This window comes from Epinephelus lanceolatus, chromosome 1, assembly GCF_041903045.1.
Source record: "Epinephelus lanceolatus isolate andai-2023 chromosome 1, ASM4190304v1, whole genome shotgun sequence".
NCBI classification, from domain to species: Eukaryota; Metazoa; Chordata; class Actinopteri; order Perciformes; family Serranidae; genus Epinephelus; species Epinephelus lanceolatus.
This window is the reverse complement of record NC_135734.1, coordinates 47,415,329-47,437,037: the sequence shown is the minus strand read 5'-3', so window position 1 is coordinate 47,437,037 and position 21,709 is coordinate 47,415,329. Positions and strand designations below refer to the sequence as shown.

At 39.7% G+C, this 21,709-nt stretch overlaps 1 protein-coding gene across 12 annotated transcripts in view; it reads left to right on the top strand.

The window, feature by feature from the left end:
- The window catches only part of ptprt (protein tyrosine phosphatase receptor type T), a 527,216-nt gene that overhangs the window by 320,792 nt on the left and 184,715 nt on the right, over window positions 1–21,709 (top strand). For 5 of the 12 annotated variants that reach the window (XM_078171434.1, XM_078171419.1, XM_078171443.1 and 2 more), the window contains exon 16: window positions 3,055–3,111. The exons of 5 other annotated variants lie outside the window; for them this stretch is intronic. In XM_078171434.1, the coding sequence (XP_078027560.1) occupies window positions 3,055–3,111 (57 nt within the window). The remainder of the gene's footprint in view (window positions 1–3,054; window positions 3,112–21,709) is intronic. 2 more of the 12 variants (XM_078171449.1, XM_078171442.1) reach the window with 1 other exon arrangement.

Below are 21,709 nucleotides of genomic sequence, written 5' to 3'. Positions count from 1 at the left end.
AAATCAGCTGGTGTGGTTTTTGGTTAGACTAAAATAAAACTTACAGGCAGACATTTGGAGAACAATTGAGGTTAGTTATATAAGCATCTGTCAGAGCAACCCAATTGCCAGAATAAAGGTTGGCATTGTACATTTCTGTGCACCACGGATATGTTGAAACTTTACATCTAAACAACGCTGTGGTTAGGTGTGCTTAGGTTTAAGCACAAAAACCACTTGGTGATGGTTAGGAAAAGATCATGGTTTGGCTAAAAATACCCAGTTTTGGTGCCCCAATCCCAGCTAGAAACATCCACATTTGGTGGCAAAAAAGCAGCTAAAAGCAAGCGATGACTTGCCAGAAAATAATCAGTTTTGCTATTTGTTGGTGTCAAACAGTGGTCTGTAGCTTAGCAGGCGTCTTGCCTAGGTATCACGCCATCCACCATCCCCTCCGCCTTAAAGTCAGCTCATATACTGTGTCTCTTTAGAAAGGTTTATATGATACCTATGAAATACACAAATGTAACAGATCCGTGGTTTGCAGGAACGTACAATGCCAACATTTTCTCTGCATCTGGGCTTGACAGAAGCAGAGAATCTGAGTGTAACTTAACAAACAGAGCCAAAGAACCATGATTTTGGCCAGGTCCTGGAAGCCTTTAGGAAAAGAGAAAAAAGATACAGGAAATAATGTACCAAAATAATGTCAAGCTCTTTAGCAGTCTAACTGAGAAACCTCAAACAACCTTCCATCTGTAAAGCAGCCTGAGTCCTACTTGCCTGTAGCTGACTAGGTAAGGTAGTGGCCTGTCTTTTGACCTGCTAAGATGGTTTCATGTGTGACAATAGAGTGCTGCAGGAGTGATATTTTTTTGTAGACCAACCAAGAATTCAACATCCTCCTGGTTCTTTTGTCAAAAAGCCTGTGGGATTTCTCCATTGGATTTTCGGTTATTGCGGAAAATAAGCTCTGTGGCAAACAAACGTCTGTGTTCAGCGTCTCATTTAGCCACTTGTTAGCACTGACGTAAATGCTTCAAAATTCATGGGTGGGATATTTACTGACTATTTTGTTACAGAACAAAACCACAGACCTTATTTCAGACATCTAACCAAAAACGCACTTCGAGACAAACAGGAAGTGCTACAATCTTACTTCATTTGCAGGTTTTAGGACTCATTCCTGCACCACTCTATTGATTTAAACTAGTGCCAGTGTTAGGTGTCCATTCACATTAGTGAATAGATTTGTAACAGGATGTGGTCCTAAAGACCTGTACAACATTTTTCAATGTTTTCAAATCATTGCATGCCCATTAAATTGTGGGTAACCATAGCAACATAACTTTTGCTTGATACTGCCTTGCCAGATTATAAATTGCACTGAAATGGGCCTAACATTATAAACAAACCTTTAGAAATTTATATATGAATCGAGCATGTTCTTTTTTTTTTAGTTTGTGAGTGGCCATTGGATACATGTGATGATGAAAACCGAAGTTTCCTGATAAAGAAAACAATAAACTCCAGAGGGAAACTCGTCTATTAACTGTTTCCTTATAGGTTTGGTGTATGGTATATCAGTAGACTCAATCATGTATTATTGTTTCTTTGGAAATTATGGTGAGCGTTACCTTACTTCCCTTCTGAAAACCTGGTTCTTTGGCTTAACCAACTGATGTTGAATTCAACCAGTGAGATCATATCTGCACTCTGCCTCTGACAAATGTAGATTAGAGATAGGTTAGTTGTTACTTTCACCTTTCTGTAATGGCTCATGGTTGTCAGCCCCACCTAGTCCCATTCTGAAGTTGTGAAATACCGCCGCTTGGTCATTCATTTTGGCATCAGACAAAGACGAGAAAAAAAAGCCACCCTTTCGCAGCAGCATTATACGCCATTGGGCGGCGTCAGTTAATGCCACCAAACAGTGTCAGTTTGAAATGCCACCATGTCATTTAAGGACCTAGAAATTCCCTGTAGATTGGGATGGGTCCAATAACGGCGGACTTTCATCTAGCAGGCCAGTGTTTGCTTCCCATAGGAACGTAGAGCCAAACCATGATGTTTTTTTCTAAACCTATCCATGTGCTTTTGTTGTACAATGAAATAAACATAATACAAGGTGTTTACCAACATTGTAAGTTTATTTTTAAAAGGACTAGCAGACAAGCAGAAAATGTATATTACCTGTGAAAAAGGAAATTGACATGACGTCCCAGAATGTAAATGTCAGGATTCCTAGCGCATAGAATGTAGATATGAAAGTCCACTGACCAAGCGGTGATATGTGACAAGTTGGGAGTGAGAATGTGTCGGTCAGCCATCCACATTTAAAGCTGATAGTCAATGATCTGTAGGGAAACTGAGTGACAGTGAGGGCTAACTTAAGCCACCTAGTTGCCTCAATATAGTTCTTACAAACTTCTGTAATCTAAAATGAAATTATTGACTGATCTGATTTTGTCCCTGGGTGAGCTAAACCTTCGCAGCAGAACCTGGAGGCCAGATCGTGTCTTTGCTCCAACTTTGCCACGCCACAAAGTTCATACTTTTTTTTTCTTTCAACCATCACTTCATTTCTTTTCTCTTCCATTTCCTACTCCCTTTATTTTAATTAACCCGTCAAAGCCAGGCTGACAGACTCAACATACTCAAATGTTAACCCCCAGCAACACATCTGCATTCACTGATTCACTCTTTGGTAATAAACATCCTCAGCAGCAACACATCTGTTAGGCCTTTTCCTGGTAATGGAGCAGTCAAGATGCTCGTTGACGCTTCCTGGCAAAAAGTTCAGTCATATCCCAGCTCACATCTTGAGTGCTAGTTGTCCTATGGATCTTAATGTTCTAGTGCTATCTCTCACCACTGCAATTTCTCTCCTCTAAGACAGATTGTGCAATTGAAAACCAGGGAGATCTAAACCTTGATGAAATGGATAAAGAAAACTATACGTCTTTTTTTCTTAGACTTTTTTCTTCTTTCTTTTCTTTTTTTGTTGTTGTTTGTTTTCTCTCTTCCCTCTCTTTCTCATGCTTTCCGGCGGGGACGTGCGGCCCTTGGCCTTAGTGGTAATAGGTAGGGGACAAATAACAACGCCGTACATTCTAGTCATCCCAAGCGAAGGTGATTATTGCTTTATAGGCAGAATATTTTCTTCCCTATGTTATATTTTTTCATCACGGTACAACCATAAACACAACACGAACCCTGTTTCATTTCGGTTGTCCCCTGCCCTCCCCTCCTTCTCCTGCTCCCTTTTGTTTCTTAACTTTTCTCCTTTTTTTTACTCTTTGGTTTTTGTCTTTCCTTCTCATCGCCATCTTACTGCATTTGTTTGCATGTCTGCTCCGCTTCGAGTGTCGCTGGCTGTGTTTGAACGTCTGCTCTCTCTGTCTCGCACACACACACACACACACACACACACACACACACACACACACACACAGATGCACAGCAGTGAAACCATGCTGCTTTCATGCACAATCAATAACCAGGGTATGAGGACAGTAAGCTAACATTAGACTTTCTTATGAAAGGGAATGACTGAAAATCTATTTTTAAAAAAAGGAAGACAGCCATGAACTAAATTTATCTGTTCATTTTTATTGCTCTGTCTGATAAAAATCTGAATTAAGTTACACTACATAAGTTATAGCACATAATACGAATAAGTTATTACTGTAAGCATGGTTTCATTCTTACATGTACGTCATTAATTTAGTGAGTGATTTGACAGAAACAGATGCATATGGTGGATGGAACAACAGTGGATGATGGCGATTCTCTTTCAGTAGCATTCATGATTACATCCCTTTACACACAACATGCACCTCCCCAACCCCAACCCTTTAAAAGGACAGTTCACCTGAAAATCTGAAAATCATATTTGTAGGGCTATTTCTTAATTTAAATGGTTTTGATGTGAGTTTCTGTGTTGGAGATATCAGGGGTAAAGATGTCTGCCTTCTCTTGAATATAATGGAACTAGATGATGCTCAGCTTAAAAATACATTTCAAAAACTCAACAGCAATGTCTCTTTCCAAGAATCATGACCCGGTTACTCAAGGTAATCCACAGACCTTGCTGTGAGCAGTTGTATGGAAACCATAGGAACTATTTTCTTTCGACCAAATGACACTCATCGACAGTGTCACCACGCAGAAGGAAGCATGCATCTTCTTCTAGCTCACCTAGCACCACTGAGCTAGCGAAAGGTACAGCTCAGTGAAGGAGGAAAGTATTAATGTTTACATCTCATATTGTCAGGAGCACGAGCCTCTCGTCCTTTAATACAGTGGTTCCCAACTGGTCCAGCCACAGGGTCCAGATTTCTCCTTAGTCATTAGTTCAAGGTCCACACAGTTTAATATATTCAGCGTCATACTTTTGTTTGGCCATGTTGTTGAGCTAGTTTGTTGTCTCTGTCAACTATCTGTCTGTTAGTCCCCCACTACAGCGGAAACAGCGCTTCAAATAAAAAACTCTGTGCTTGAAATTTACTGTACTTGAAAATAAAATGTGTCACTCGCGGTTCATTCAGAATCGACCTGTGACCCACCACTTGGGAACCAAGGCTTTGGTAAATGCACACTTTTTTTCTGCGCAGTGATACATTTGGTGGGTGTAGTTCGGTAGAAAGAAAACAGCTCCTACATGAAGGTGCTCACAGCAAGGTCTGTGGATTATCTTGAGTAACTGGGTAATGATTTCTGGAAAAGAGAGTTTTTCAAATGTTTATTTTTGCACTTTGTGCTGTCTAACTCCATTATATTCAAGAGAAGGCAGATATCTCAACGGTTTATATCTTGAACACTCAGCAACTGGCACCAAAACAGTCTGAATTGATGAAAAAGTAAGAAGACGAATGGGATTTTGGATTTGGGGGTAAACTGTCCCTTTAAAATATAGTGTAAGTCGGCATATGGGCGTATTTCTGAAAGATAATTAATGTAACTCTTAAACCTGCATTCAGAGAGTTTGATTTCAAAAAGTGTCCTTTATGACACGGTGCACCTTGAAATTTTGCGCCAATTTTTTTTTCTCAATGTATTTGTTTTTCAAGAAATACATTTGGAAAAATATTCGGTTTTGCCCAGTGGAGGTTTGGTTTAAGCCATATTTGCACTTTGGCCAGGCCAAGTGGCACCAAGAGTCATCATGAAGATTCAGGTACCAAGAATTTATTCTTCATTTCAATATGATATTGTGGTTACAGACCATAACGCCCTGAAACAATCTTAAGTGCTATATCATAAGCAACAGTTCTGAACTGAAGAAGTCTCTTTGATGAGATGTGAAACGTCTTCAGGAAACTCAAGCAAGTCCAGTTGCCTCGATATAGCACTTGATATTAACATGACCTGGATGACCAATCATTCCCTGTTGAGGTGTAATATTCCCTAATTTGGCAGCACATGTTCAGAATTGGTGGTTTATGTGGTGGATTTATTCTAAAAGACTTTTGGGTTTAGCCCTGAACCAAACTCATTCAATCCACCAAACACCATCCTCCACTGATGGCTCAAAACCACTTCCCTCAAATCACTCTGCAGCCACAAAACACACCCTGCAACTCATTGCTTACATTGTGCTTTCATCATGAAAGTCCCTGGCTTTTCTTGTGACCATGAAATACTGAGCATACCTACACTTTGGTTGAAATGTTTCACTCACAGATTTAGCATTTGAACTGTTGTAAATGGGATAACAAGCCCCTGAATCAACCATTTTCTACCGTGATGTTTAGTTAACAGAAATGGCCTTACATCTGAAAGAAAAAATACTTCATTGATGATGATCATCAGAATGTTTTCAAACCTTTTACCTTCATCATAATATTAAAGGCATTTAAATACATGAATGGGTTATATGCAAAATAAGATATACAACATTTGAAAAATATAACCAATTACTGCCATCTATGTCACCAATATCTAAAAAAATAAAGTAAAATCTAATATTTTTTATTTCTTACATTATTTGCTGTCAAAGGACCTCATGAGAATGAACTTGATTTCATTCGCAGAGTAAAGCCATTTCCTGTTTTAGTGTTCTTTTCAGTACAGCCCAGCTCTTTAAAATCCAATCCGCAACGTGTCATCAAAACACAGAAGCTAAACATTGTTTACCGAGCTGGATTTTATTTAGCAGCGTGGAGACGTGACAGCTGAATATGAATGCCATTCAACGATACAACAATCAAAATGTTGACTTGAGCAATGGGGACACAACAGGGAATCAGTCAACAGCAAGCGTAGTCGTAAACTGCTGTCACAGTTCTTTGTCAAGAATATGAGATGACTTCACACGAATACAATAACGCTTATTGTCCTGGGGGAAATTGAGGTTGCGAGGCCCGGCACAAAGAATTATGCATATCATGCACAACAGCGGACACAAGTGAAATCCTAAATTGAATAAAAATAGATTGTATTCATATGAAGCAGGGTTGCTTACCTCAATGCAGATGAAAGCTCAGGGCAGTGTTAGAATGGCATTTCACTGCAATGCTGAACATTGTACAGTTACTTTTTAACACTTACTACCTTCACAAATTAACACTTCATACAGAATCCTTAATGAATGTTAGATAAATAAATAAATCACTGCATCAAATTCAGTGACCCATTATTCAGTTATAGTACTCTAATGATTTGAAGACATGTACAAAAAAAGCAAACAGCCACATTTCTGTGTATGATGTATTACACTGCAGCACATCTGTGAGCAACATACAACACCTTGATGCATCTTTTGACTCTCACCCACTCTGCGTTGCCTGTGTTCAGCACTTCTCTAAGCATTCTCATTCAGCACTTTACAGCTTAGCGTTTGGCAGCAGCTAGCTACCTCACCGTTTAACCCGCTTGATGTTGTCTAAACCAAGGAGAATTGAAATGTTATATTAACGGTTCTGCTTTGACACTGTGTCTGGGCTGCGATCGACTCACTTTCAGTTCAGTCAGTTCAAACAGTGAAGTCAGAAAGTTGAATTTGTTGTAGCTTGTTTCTCTCACAGCAGAATGTCTGCTCTTGTTCTGCTCGCACCAACTCTGACATCAAAAAGTTTGAAATGGGCAATAACAACCCTGGCTTTATAAATGGAAAATATAGTTGCACTACAATATTTTTATTTTTGCCTTTACTTTTGAACAGATTAAGCTGAATATGAAACGAACACAGCCCTGGTTTTCTATCACTCTTCCTCTGTGCAGCACCAGCCAGGTGGCAGAAGTCCCAGTTCCTTCATCTGCTCTGCTTTAGTCCTTCAGAAATGTATATTTCAACTGTTACGCAATAAAAACAAGTCTATTCAACAAAAATCTATAAGGCTGAGTTTACACTGCAGTTTAAATTGTGCCATCTCTATTACATTCCTTTTACACACGACATAAATCTGATCAAGCAAACTTTCATCAAAATTTACTTAATTTATGGACCAGAGGTCTCCTGGGTCAAAGTCCTGTACTTGCTTGACCCGACCATCACCCAACCGAATCCATATGTGGCTTGTCACTCTTTATACTGCATCACCTTATTTCCTTCTATAGTGCTTTTCACACTGCACATTCTTCGCCCTTTTTCGCAAACACATTGGTAACCCAGGGTTAACCTTAATTCAAGGCTATATCAGTCATACTGCACTTCTGCTTGCCCTGGGTTAAATGTCCTTTGGAAAATGATGCACTGCTCGTCTTATTTTAATGTTGCCATTAGCAGGGCTTCATGTAAGAGGGGTGCTAAAACATTATAAACAGAGAGAACGGCAGAGAGCTTTATGCAAGCCTTTCCCCGGACATATTTTTGTTGTAAGTTAGCTAGCCTCCTAGGTACCTCCATAGTAGTAGTAGTAGTAGTAGTAGTAGTTACCATGGTCACAATGCAAACATGAAGCATGCACGTTATGATGGATTGACCAAGAAGTTATGTCAATGGACAATAATGTGAAACAGATTCTATTGGCTCTGTTTCACACTGGCAACTTTTAGCGTTGTCTTTAGTTGATTTCCAGGGAATATCCCCACAGTCTGGAGGTTAACTCTGCTCCAGGCTTGTTGGGGTTAGCACACTTTGGAATGTGTTAGGATTGTGCCAATGTGAAAGTATTCTTAGCCCCAGGCTAACAGCTCACTTAACAATATGTTAACAACTCACCTAGCCTGTGTGCAGTGTGAAAAGGGCTTTTGCCCCCGTCATACGAGGGAGGACAGCGTGCAGTGCGTAGGTCACGTGATCACAGCCTCTTGGTTCAGAGCTATGTTGGTTATATACATATTATAGTTCATTATTTTTTGTAAGTATAAATATAAACAGTGATTAAGAACAGCCAGCTGTAAACTATCGAAGCCAGCGACTGAAGCAAAGGCACAAAATCTGTTGCTACTCCTAGCACATGTCTTTTTGATACACAACAGTATCAGTTATGAGCTGCATCTTCCAAATCAAGTGAGAACTGAACAAGAGAATCTGCAGCTACGGTGTCACTCAGCCAGCTTGGTACCTGATAATTTTTAATGTTTTGATTGGCTGAAGGGAAATAATCTTCCACGTGATACCCTTTTGCGCAAAAGCGCATCAGAAAGCGTGCATTGATAAGTCGGACTTCTTCATTGGCGGTGTCTGTATGCCCTGCACGTGTTTGTGTCCTGTAGCTCACAGGAGCATCAAACCCACCCCTTGTCATCCATACACTGGTATTATGTGTCAGCTGCAATTCCCATTACCATTAGTCCTGAGGTCGATTATAATTGGTGGTGTACAGAGTCGTGTTGTAACTGACTCTGGCGCTGCAATACTGATGCAACATGTGGCTTGCTATTTGTGTATGTGTGTGTGCGTGATGTGAGTGTGTGTGATTGAACTGCCAAACTGAAACGCTGAAGGAATCACATCTGAATTATCTGCACCATTGACCGACACTACCTCACACACACACTCACACACTCTCACACTGTTCCTTACAACCTCTCCTTTCCCGTCATCATTAAGTGCCGCCTGCTTGCTGCTTAGTGAGTCAGTTTGCTCTCTGAATTTGCACCAGATTGAGTCAGACTGTTAAACAAACAAACAAAAGAACTCCTCAGGGGTGTTTGTAGGTGAATATCTGGCGATGATGTGACATTTTAAGGGCACAATACCAGTCAGCAGTGGATGAAATGCTGTTCAAGCTGTAACAGGGAGCATGCAGGGTTCGACTGCATCTCCAGCTGACAGAGAAGTAGAGAGGAGAGGAGCCGGGAGACAGGGAGAGTCAAAGAGAAAGAGACCACGATCCGGAGAGGAAAGGGAATAAACCCCAAGAGAGAAGGAGAGGATCAAAAACCAAGAGAAAGGGAGAGTGACAGAAACCGACTTGAGGAAAGTCAGAGTAAAGAAAAGACAAATTCAGCAGTGGAGACAGGCTCAAGGATTTTTCCTGTGTTTTCTCCCTTCTTTTTCTAGCATTGTGTATGCAGACAGGTGTACCTGCCGCGTTCTCAGCCAGACAGACATTGTGGCGAATTGTTGTCTTATGCTAAATTCGCCCTTCCAACTCTGCCATGAATTTTCCATCTGCTCCACAGCGCAGCGACAAAATGTTCAATTGTCCCTGCGTAAATCTTAGGGCCCAAGTCGTAAAGTACTCAGCAGCATCTGGGGATAGAGATGAAGGAAGAGGGAGGGATGAAGAGAGCAAGGGAGGAAAGATAAACCGTGTAGAAGGGAAGGGAGTGAAGGGATAGATAGATAGATAGATAGATAGAACATGGAGACTCAGGACGAGCTTTGAATTTATGAACTCTTGAACTCACTGCTGAGTTCAGTGGGCTGTTTGGGTTTCTGTACTGTAACAAGTGGAGTCAGGCATCCAGGCAGCTTTTATTCTCTGAAGTAAAAATGACTTTGTGAAAATCAGAGCCAGATTGTGCTCTTGGCTGGCCCTGTAGTTATTAAAAATTGTTTGATCTCAAGATTGGTGCGACTTTGATCAAGATTAAAGTTGCTTAACTTTCCAGTATTATACACTTGGGTCTTACTGTTGTTGTAATGTAGCTGATATCTATTAGTTGGAATACAAGCTTGAAATGCTCATTTGGAACAAAACAAAAAACTATGGTGTTTGGTGCTGTGGGGCAAGAGAAAAACAAGCTTTAAACATGTTCTTTAACAAACAGTAAACACTTTTTGTGGGAAATTATTAAAGGGAGCAGCACTCATCATGGTCTGCCTACAGGCTGAACTTGGACGTAGCTCTGCAGTGCAAACCATGCAACAGATTATTAGACAACTTTTGATTTTACCTCCTAACAAATGCTAAAAAGTTAAATGGTTTTCAGGTTGTTGAGTGACTTGGACTTATGGACATCGATGGTTGTCAAAAATGCTACAACGTTATCCTACCCACATGTAAATTGACCCAAAGTACAGCAGCTAATGCTAAATTGTTAAAGAAAAGAAATAAAGGATTAGCAAAATAGTAATAATAATAAATGAAATAAGATAAAGAAAAATATACACCAAACACGCAGCCCTGTAAAATCTAACTAGTTGATCATTAAAAAAAAAAAAAAAAAGGAAACTGATTTCCTTGAAAAAGGTAAGTAACTGTTTTATACTTCTGTGTCAAATCAAAGCCATACCCTACGCCATAGCCTGACGTGCACCTCCCCAGAACAGTAACTACAGGTCGCAGCAACGCAGACTCCTGTTTATTTTTGTAAGCTGAAACAGTTTCCCTCAGTGGAAAGGAAGCTTTTATTTACTTTGTTTACTTTAATTTCACAGATAAGAAACAATAAATTGAGAACCCTCCACAAAAATACCATTTTAAGTCTTGTGTGCGATTTATCCTGGCTTCATATGAGCAGAGGAAATCTCGTCTCATCGCTAGGCTACTTTATAAAATGTAAAATGCCATAGGCTTGTGCTAATAACGTTAGCATGCTATATTTGTTGGAAAACGCGTTTAGTATAAGACAGTTGTTTTGTCAGTGAACCTTGTGAGCTGTAATGAAGCTGAATTTTCTAACGTTACCTTTGTTAAATGTTGCTGTTGCTCCTGGATTCATATGAGTAAAGGAAAAGTCCGCTAGCTGCTAGGCTAATTTATACAATGTAAAATGCCATAGGGTTGTGCTAAAAACATTAACATGTTGTATTTGTGGGGAAAATGTGGTTTGTCTGTGAATGCTGCGAGTTATAGTGAAGCTGATTTGTGTACTTGTGTTAGAAATCATTGCTATTAAGCCATGTTTAATGTGTGTTTAATGTGTGTTTTGAATCAACTAAACTTTACAGCACTTCACAGAAACCCCATCGCTAGCTAGTGTTTTGGAGGTGTAACTTCAGAGTGACACAGACACACCACTGCATAAGTATAAATATGGGCCATGTGCGTAGGCTTTGGTGGTGGCTCTGCATAGAGCTGACACACAAGTATAAATCCCGCTTTTGTCTAAAGTTATCTTTACTTTAAATCTTATTGTTATGCTTACTTTATATTTTGTTGTATTTACTCAGTTTTGTGAAGTTGCTGAAACGTAGAAATTCCAAGAAAAATCATGTTTTGTTTTCTAAGTGGTGGCAACTTAATTACACCAAGTTATTTTTGACTTAACCGAACATTTGTGTTTGGTCAAGTCAAAAAGAAAACTGATTGTGGAATTTAGGAAATGGATTGCCTCAGATAAATCAAGACAACAAAGTATAATTCGTTTGCTGGATTATATTTTATTTGACAAAATGCCAGTCTGAGCACCATAAGCCCAGTGTTTGTGGAAACAAATTAAATTATACTTTTTAAACAAATCCACCATTAAACCTTTTAAAATGATCTTTTAAAAAATTCAGAAATATTTAGACTAAATCCAACTTTGCTTAAAATTTCAGCAGGGCTTTATCACAAATATTAATATTGAATATATTAAAACCAGCTCACAAGCTAAATTAATTTGTAGTAAGCATTCTCTTTAAAACAAAACTCATCATCAAATGGATTTATGCAAAAGGTGTTTTACTCTGAAGGTAAAAAAGCAAGGTATACAACTTGAGTTGTTGCTAACGTGACTTTAATGATGTCTGTGGAAAGTACTCCAGACACCATAGGTTCTTCTGAAAGCAAAAGTCCATTAATGGCTTAATGCCTTGAAAAATTAACACATTATTTAAACCATAGCAGTTGTCATGAAATTCTTTATTTGAAAATAAATTCCAGATTGCATAGTCTCATGGAAGATGCGCACTATTGCACAGCAGTCTGTAGCTCTAAATTAACTGACTGTAAACTTGAGCGTTTGGCACAAGGCACTCACGTTATAAAGCCTGGAGCAGCTGTTATCTTCTTCCATTTATGATAACATATGGTTGTGCATCAGTTTTAGTACTCTTCATAAAAAAAAGTTTTACATTCTATTTCACATAGCCATGTATGCTGTTGAATATATTTTGCCTGCTTGGCAGTTATGGAGAAAGTAATGAGTTACTGAGTCCAATTAGTTTTCAGTATAAATCTACTGTTCTGATAATATCTTTATAATTAAAGTCCTTCCAGTGTGTTTATTGCAACCGACACAGAATCAGTTAGAGATGTGTGATGTGTCACCTTTTGGTTCCAGGTTGTTTTTCTAATCTCAAGGCCTTACCTTTCCACCAGCCTTGGTGCTTTTTGTGGCTGTCAGTTTACAGCAGCTGTGCCCTAACATCCAATTCACTTTGGCCTTTGGCTGTGTTACCTTGTCAGAAACAAATTTGCTTCAACAGCGAATCAGACTTCTATTTGAACACAGCGTGTTTGTGTATCCTCATAATTGATTTGGTCATCATACGGCATGTTGCATTGCATTTTGGGATTGTTTTCAGAAAATTGGTACAGCGGGGATATAGAGGCTGTCATGTAGCTGTCAACAGATCGGCACTGAAGAGAGAATGGATATCATAATACACACACTCGTACCAAGATGCAAAGCCATCAAACACTCACAAACAGGACACACATACATACACTCACTGTATGCTGGCGTTTAACCTATTTACACAGAAGCTGCACTTCCAGTATTTTCGGTAAAATGGAATGGAATTTAATTCTTAAAAATGCAATGTATCCACTAATAAATGCTGGTAAAATACAATTGAGGCTGAAAGGATACCTAGTTCAAGTCCTCGTCTGGACCAAATATGGAGTATTAATATCAGCACCCCCAGCTGCCGGATTGAATAAAATAAGTCAGCGTTAACATTTAGTTTTACAAGGGGCACAAACAGAGGTCTCCTGGGTCAAAGTCCTGTACTTGCTTGACCTGACCATCACCCCAACCACAAAGTCCTGTACTTGAATATCCCCTTCGGGATTGATAAAGTATATTGTCTTATTATCATTATTTGGGCAACAAAGGTTTTTATGCTTCCGTGGTGGCGACAGCTGTAGCCGTAGGCATTATGCTTTCAGGTTGTCCATCTGTCCCATTCTGAATATCTCTAAATATGCGATAACTCAAAAACCCCGTTTGAGGAAAATGATTCCATTTTGGCACAAACGTCCAGCTGGACTCAAGGATGAGGTGATTCAAATTTGATAATCAAAGGTCAGAAGTCAAGGTCACTGTGACCTCACTAAACACCTTTTTGGCCCTAACTCCAGAATTCATATGCTAATTATGACAAAATTTCATAAAATTGTCTAATCGACTATAATGAAGAGGTGATGACATTTTATATCCTAAAGATATCCGTTAATGTACAGTCCACTGGGATGAATGGTCCCACCCATTTCCAGTTTAAACATAAGTGCTTTATCGTAGGCAACTGAACTTGCTTGCGTTTCTTGAAGATGTTTGAGGCGAAACGTCTTCAAGAAACGCAAGCAAGTCCAGTTGCCTACGATAAAGCACTTATGATAACATGACCTGGATGACTTCACCAACAAGTTTCCAGTTTAAACCACACCCATTCCGAGCACAGATACAGACATCAATAATGTAGTTCGTTGAACAGATACAGATACAGACACAGATACAGAAAATGGTGTACTCACTCATCCCTATTGTTCACCATCATGACTGCATTTGACTCTGATAGACATGGATGTAAACTGCAACCTGGAGACATAAAACTGCAAGGTGGTAATTGTGTGTGTTTTTTGTTTGTTTGTTTTGGTTCTTTTTTCAAACAGTCAACAATTTTATCCAGGTTATGATATAGTTGATATTGTTAACACCATCTCCACCCCCGCCCCCAAACCCCCAGATAATGCAGCATTTAAGTGGTTTTACTTATTTAAAGCACCAAAGTACTTTGTAAACCCTGTCCTGCTGACCTTAACATTAATGTCACCGTTAATGGAAACTGGTGTGTGTGTGTGTGTGTGTGTGTGTGTGAGAGAGAGAGAGAGAGTGAGAGTGAGTGAGTGAGAGGAACGTGGACACCACCACAGCACTGACCATTGTTTACTAAGTTATGTAGACACAAGATATGTTAATCCATCACCATCTGGCCGCATATTTAAACACACACACACACACACGCACACACACAGACATTCACAAAACTAAAGGCACATTTACAAAAGCACCTAGGTACACACAAACACAGACACACAGAGCGCTGCGGCAGCATAGTTCAGATTAGTAATCCTGTTAAACACACTCAGCCACGCTAACACTAATCCACAGACGGATGCACCCCGCAGCTGCTGACAAACAATACCTGAAAACTAAACCTTCACATCGACCCTGGTATAACACACACATGCACTCACACAGTGTACACAACCTGAGTCACACACATGCAATTGCTTAACACACATATTGCCTCACATCCCCCAAATTTATAGCCGACTTCATTATTTTACTTTTCATTTAAATCCTTTACACAATAAATACATGATAAAAGCTAGAAAGTCAGTCATCGCTCATGCACACTCGGACATGACACACAAACACATTCATAACCAAACAACAGATTAAAGGGGAAAAAGTTCATTTGTATGTTACACACACGTATACACACACACAGGCATAAGATGCACCTACGCTCAAACAGCGGTCTGTACCTGTTACATGTACACACACAAACACGCACACACTCAGGAAAGCAGCATTTAATATGCCATTCAGGGCCGCTGCCGTGCGTTGGTAGCTGGGAGAATCAATCTTCTCTCCATTTGGATGAGATTATGTTTTTAATATCTCCGGTTTTACCCATAATTCCTCCCTGATAATTTTATCATGGGCTCGAGTAGGCGAAATAAAAAGAAAAAAAGTGTAGAGAAATGTATAAATGAAAAGGATATTACAAGTGCACACATACACACAGTCTCTCACACACGCAGCTTGTGTGCATTCAGGAACACAAGACATTCTGGGGATTAATGCCAATATCATCAGCAGAGCAATGTTGTCACAGTTATAATGGCAAATACTGAGGAAGCCCCCTTTATTGCATTATCTTTCTTCTATTCTGCATGAAGCAGCTCGTCCTGAGACATAAAACAGTAGGACCAAATTAGTGTATTCGAACACAATACTTTACTCCTCTCGGTTTTTAGGATTCATGTAAAGTAAATGCAATCCTGCTCGCAAAAACTCTTCTCAAAGTAACAGTGTTAATCAGTCAACACAAGGATAAAAGAGTAACACCATATTTGTCATGTATTGTAAAGTCTATTATATTTGACTGGGCCCAGACCTTTGAATCCACCCCCTCCAATGAGTTCGATTTGACTGATTCATCTGGCATCATGATATGAAACAGCAGTTTCTTGGTTAAAATAAAAAAATGACCAATGAGCGCAGCAGTGGGACTTGATTAGCCAATCAGCACCATGGTCGGGACTTACATCATTGTCAAGCTGTTGTTGAGCGTTGTCAAGTGGTGTGTCACAACCAGTGAGGAGTAGTAACAACAATGGTGAGCGCTATAGAAAAGATAGACGCTGCTATCGAGGCTGTTATAAATCGTCTTCTCAATATGGCTAGACAACATAGTTCAAACAGGTGTGTCGGCATGGCTACGCATCAGTATGGACTTTAACTGACATTAGAGTCAGTCGAATACATGGGTGATTGGTTGGGGAAAATCAAACCCACGTACCCCACAGTAATTAGTCAGAGTGGACACAAACAGCGCTTCTCAAAGTCAAGGACGAATCCCTAAACCGCCTAATTTCAAGGATGCTATACCATGAAATATGGCTGAAGGACTGTTCCAGTGTCAAGGATCCTTCGAATTCTACTGAGGACCAAGTCCTTCCTTCAGAGAATTTTCAAGGATGCATGTATGTATCCACAGAGGGTATGAAGTACCCAAAATGCTTTGCGCACAATTTGGAAATAAATGCAGGGCCTCTTCAATGGCGCACACCTGCGCACTTCGTAGCGAGTTCGAATCTGTGTTCACTGAATGCGAGGAAGGAGTCTTGCCTAGCCTCTGTAGGACCTAACTTACCTAACTGGTCCTACCAAGAAAGAAGTGTCCTTGACTTTGAGAAGTGCCAAATGTTAGACTGAAGATGGAAACAGTGTGTAACAAGCTGCCAGGTCTGCCTGATATCAAGCACGTAATATGTAGTATAATCCAACCCGGTCTCACTCCAAAGTCATCGAAATCCGGCACCTGGGCAGTGACTTGCAGTGCCAGACACTGACGAAATGCGCATGATGCGCGGGGGGTTGCCATTATAGTTTAACAGCCCTCGGCAGTGTCAGGGGGAAACATGGCGGGACATGTGTGAGTAGGGCAGGCGGTAGGGGTGGTGGATAGTTCCAACAAACACTGACTTTCACCCAGGAGAGCAGTGTTCACGTACCGCAGGATTTTAGGGCAAACCCTGTTCTTTTTTTTTTCCTAACTTAAACACATGTTTTTGTTGCCTAAACCCAACCTTGTGCAATTCAGGACGTTGTACTGATGTAGTGTGTTTACTTTGCAAGAGACTGTATGTAAACAGTAACTTTCCTGTGAAAACAGAAGTGTATTTTGAAAGAAGACAATGCATGTAACAGGCAGAACTTGACATTATGTCCCAGAATGTCAACAACTAACATACCCATTCACGTTGTATGTGGACGTTGAAGGTCCATGACCAAACATCGATATGTGACAAGGTCGGAGTGAGAATGTGTTATATAATTAAATAAAACAGAACCTATTTTAGACCATGGTTACTGTTGAGAGGAAATATTTGAATAGTATATCCATGTCCCCAAAAAACTCCTACCTCAGCAGTGCAGAATCAAAAGGAATACCTGAATTAAGACATGAAGTGTTCAAACAGTTCATCTCTCTTCTCTCTACATGAACTGTGCAACAGAGACCTTGGAGCCGAATTTAATTTAATGCTTTTCTAAGGTGCTTTCATAGCAATTGAAAAATTCTGTGAATAGAATAATCTATTAAATGTTTCTTTTTCTGAATATCAACATTTCTGTATTGTATAGCATTGAGATATCACTTCCCACCATATTTATGAGTTAGACAGTCAGTATCTGTGTGCTTATATTCCCTTAACATACCAGTTACTGTGTTGTTGTCCATGCCTGCAGTATTCCCCTGGTAGGACAGCCCTATCATTGTGAAGACCAAGTGATTGTGAATTCTGGCGTCTGCGGAGACAGTCAGAGCTGTTATACCTCTCAGATCGATATTATGTACTTTTCTCCTGGGAGGATTTTACAGGAAAAATAAAGAATTTAAGACGCTGCTCTGGCCATTACCACACAGACGCACCCCACTCCTCTCTCCATTAAGTTCCTACAGACGGGTGATGTTGTGCTCAGAAAGAATACAGGTTGATTGTGCTTACAAGTACTGTTGTATTGTTAAATCACATTTGAGAAAGAACATTGTCGTTTGTTTTGCGAAATCATCTATATTTTTAAGTGTTGTTTTTTTCCAATTTCAGACAATATATCACATTTTAAAAACACATTCTCCCTCATCTTAATGCTTTTTTGGCCATTGCAACATTGCCCATTATAAGGTAGTGAGGGCAAGTGTCAACGAAGACCTTTTCAGGTGTGATGCATAAAGAGTAATGATCTTGGGTAATTATGGAGACTTTTTGATCACTGGAGAAACAAAAAACAGTGGCTGAATACATTTCTATGATCAAGTCCAAACCTTTAAAGGTGACAGTTTGATGTTTTCAGTCTTATCAACATTTTTAAAATATCAAAGTACACTGTGGCTGATAACTAAAGTCCGCTCCTCACACTTAACAAGCCCTATTTTAGCTCAATGTTTATTCAGTAGAGATGGAAACTAGTAGATAATCAACCTCCACATACTCCAGAAGCCCTGAAAGGCAAGGTCAATTTTTTTGTTCTGCATGCAATCTGTGTACAAGATATTATCTCCTTCAGACTTGAAGAAGTGAAGAAGCCTCTTGAATAAGAGCTGAAACGTCTTCAAGAAACTCAATCATGTCCAGCTCTCTACACTATAGCACTTAAGGTGATCATGACCTGTATGACTGAGAATCTTTTAGGCTGACATATTCATGGTGCGAGTATATGTAATGCATGTGCTAGCCTAATCTGAATTTTATGGTGGTGTCGTATCAGTAACATTAGTGCAAAAAAACTTGAATTCATCTCTCTTTCTCTTGCTCACTCACTCTCTTGCTCAGTAGATTGCATATAGGCACGCGTGGGAGCCCAGACAATGTGGGTTCCAAACCCCACTCAGACCAGTGGTTTGCAACCAAATGAAACTGGCTGGTCTGAGCTCGACTTAAGCCGGCTGATGGTGTCACCTGCAACTCAGCTGGTCAGATCACCTGGCTGGTTTTAGAATGTAAAGCACGTCATCTGTTTCAACAGCCAGTCGGCTTGTAGTGAAGTCCACTGGTCAAGTCAAAATTACCACAGATGGTGTATTCGCTTGCTCCGTCTGTTTCCGTTCTCACAGTGAATCGCTGCTGCTACTCGCTGTATGTGCTCATTCTCATTGACAGCTTAGTTGATGCTGGTTATTTATATTATTGTGGTGTATTTATTATGAGTATAGTCCATCTGATGCTTGTTTTGTTTATGTATTTCGCCTTTTCATCACCACTACAAATGCAACTGTAGCCAGTAGCTCACTATCACTATCCTCATTCATATTTTAAGAAGCTACAAATTATATTCAGCCGCAAAATAAACCTGAAAAGCTGCAAATCAGAACAGGAGTACAGAGAGTTGTTGCATAGGGATGATACACAGTCTCATGTAGTTGCATTGGTGTGAACTGGCAGGTTTTTAGAACATTGCAGAACGGCGCATTGCAAGTAGTTGCCTGTTTCGACTCGTCTCATCACAAATCTTTGGTCTGAACTGGACTTTATAGTGGACATTTGTTTTGTTAACTGAGAAAGTAAAACTTTTTTGTTGCTGAGGCATTCAGATGAACTTTATGTACTTTTTGTATAGTGCACTAAACACGTCATTCTGCATGACTTTCTCACTCTTAAAACAGCCTAATTAAGCCAAAAAGTTTATGTATTAAAGATGGGGTAGCATCTGGTACATAGGAGATAAACTTAGGTTTTAGCCAACATTGCCGACATTTTTTTTCTTGACTTTGCCTGTCAGGACTTCAGTAACATGCTGTTATTCCATGTGCTGTAAAAATTTTGAGACAACACATAATTGGATTTATATTTTTAGCTTGGATATTACAATTAGAATCACAGATTTAAATTGCGGTCACCTTGTTCCATATTACCCCAGACTGGCATGTGTTTACATGCTGGATGCTGAGGTGTAGTTAGTGTCAATTCCTGGGACCATAGTGAGATGTTGGAACAAAACCCTACTAGACATTTCCATTTGAGAAAAGACGAGGACATTACCTGGCCAAGCATGATGTTTAGATACGAGGCCCTCTACTGTTCCAACTGCCTTTTTAGGGACCTGATATGTGCCAAGAAAATAATACCCACACCAGCTGCCAGTACCGGTAGCAAGACAGCAAGATGGATCCATAAATTTTACATACTTATGAGCCACCTGTGAGGTGACAGGGACAATACGATAATAAACGAGGCCAGGGTGTCCTCCATATTGTGTTTGCACCAGTTGTCAATCAATCCTACTTTGCTGTGACTATTTGCTTCGTCTCAACTTTTACCCCCTTGTTACTGACGCAGTCGCATTAGATCACTTCTCCTCTGCACCGGTCAGAAACTTGTCACAGTTCACCTGATTGGCTGAGCGGCTCCTGAGCCGACCAATCGCAGTGTTAAATGAAGCTGAACCCGTCGGCAGATGGGGTCCTCTACAGTTACATCATGAACTGTTGAACCCAATCACCACGTAGGCCTGTGAAGTGCGAACAAATGGGGTCACACTGTAATGTGTCAGGTGATACATATTGTGGATCACTCAGGGGAGAAATTGAGGTTTAATACACCTGTGGGGTGATTATCAGGGCAGAGACTACAGGGAAATGTGTGAACTGGTCTCTTGCATGATCGCTTGAGGCTCTCGTGTAACTCTAATGTGCCTGACAGACACAGACAAGCTGATATTCACACATCTGTACACCTCCGCTGATTACAGGACGACAGACTATCAGAATGTGTCCCTCCAAGGTTATTTTCTGATCGTTTTAATGTGATAAAAAACAGCAGACTGCAAATTGTCTCAAAATCAAAAAGTTGTGTAGCATGAACCACAACGTATTCATTTAATTAATTTAGTTAACAATAAAATGAGATTTATTGCCCTTTACTGTCATGTGCCATGTTGTGTAAAAAGCAAAATATAATGAAAGGGTGTTTTTCATCCTGAACCTAGGAGTGACAATGTTTGAAACTGGTCTGGTACTCAGGAAGACCGCTGCAGAAGGCAGCAGCCAAACTGATAGTTGTGCACTGTCGATTTACATCCACTTAAAGAGCTTGTTCTTGCCACTGGCATGTTCACATTATTATTTTAAATGTCCGACAACTTATGAAAATGTCCCTATGTGGTAAGACCTTATTGTTAAGGATTAAGAGGCTTTTTGATTAACCAGAAACAGCCCAAACTTTTTACTGCCAGTCCCACCAGACTATATTTGAATAAACAGTGAATTCGTATTTGTGAAACACACTTCATTCAAAGTGAAAAGACACAATATAAAACTCACAAAAAACATTGTAATCCATTCTCCAAGTGTTACAAAAATCACCAGCTCTAATTTGGTTGAAATAAACCCTTAATTTACCCAGTTAGATGTGAAAATATGCAGCTCTGTATATACACTGAAATTACTGTTTATTCAAATGGAGTCTGGTGGAATGGCCTATAATGATTTCAGGGCTGTTTTGGGATCTTACTATTTAACAAAAAGTTCCATCTCAATAGGGATGTTTTTAGGGATGCACGATAATATCTGCATGTCATCGGTATCGGCCGTTATTGGATTTCAACTATAAGAATCGGCCAACATGCTTTTACCTATTTTGCACAATGCATGCATATCACATACATTAAAAAATATTGCATTTCATGGCTCCATCTGCTAATGAGCCGTCACAATAAGATTATTCATGCATAATATAGTGTTGATACCACTACAGAAGAGACTTGATGATCACTAAAATTAAGTTGGGAGAAAAAAGTTGATATATCTCGGATATTGGCAAAAAAATCTAATATCATGCATCCCTAATGTTTTTCATTAATTGTCAGACACTTAGAATAATAAAACCTGAGCCTGTCAGTGGTGAAAACAAGCACTTTTAAATGGATGTAAATTGACACTGTGAACATACCCTAA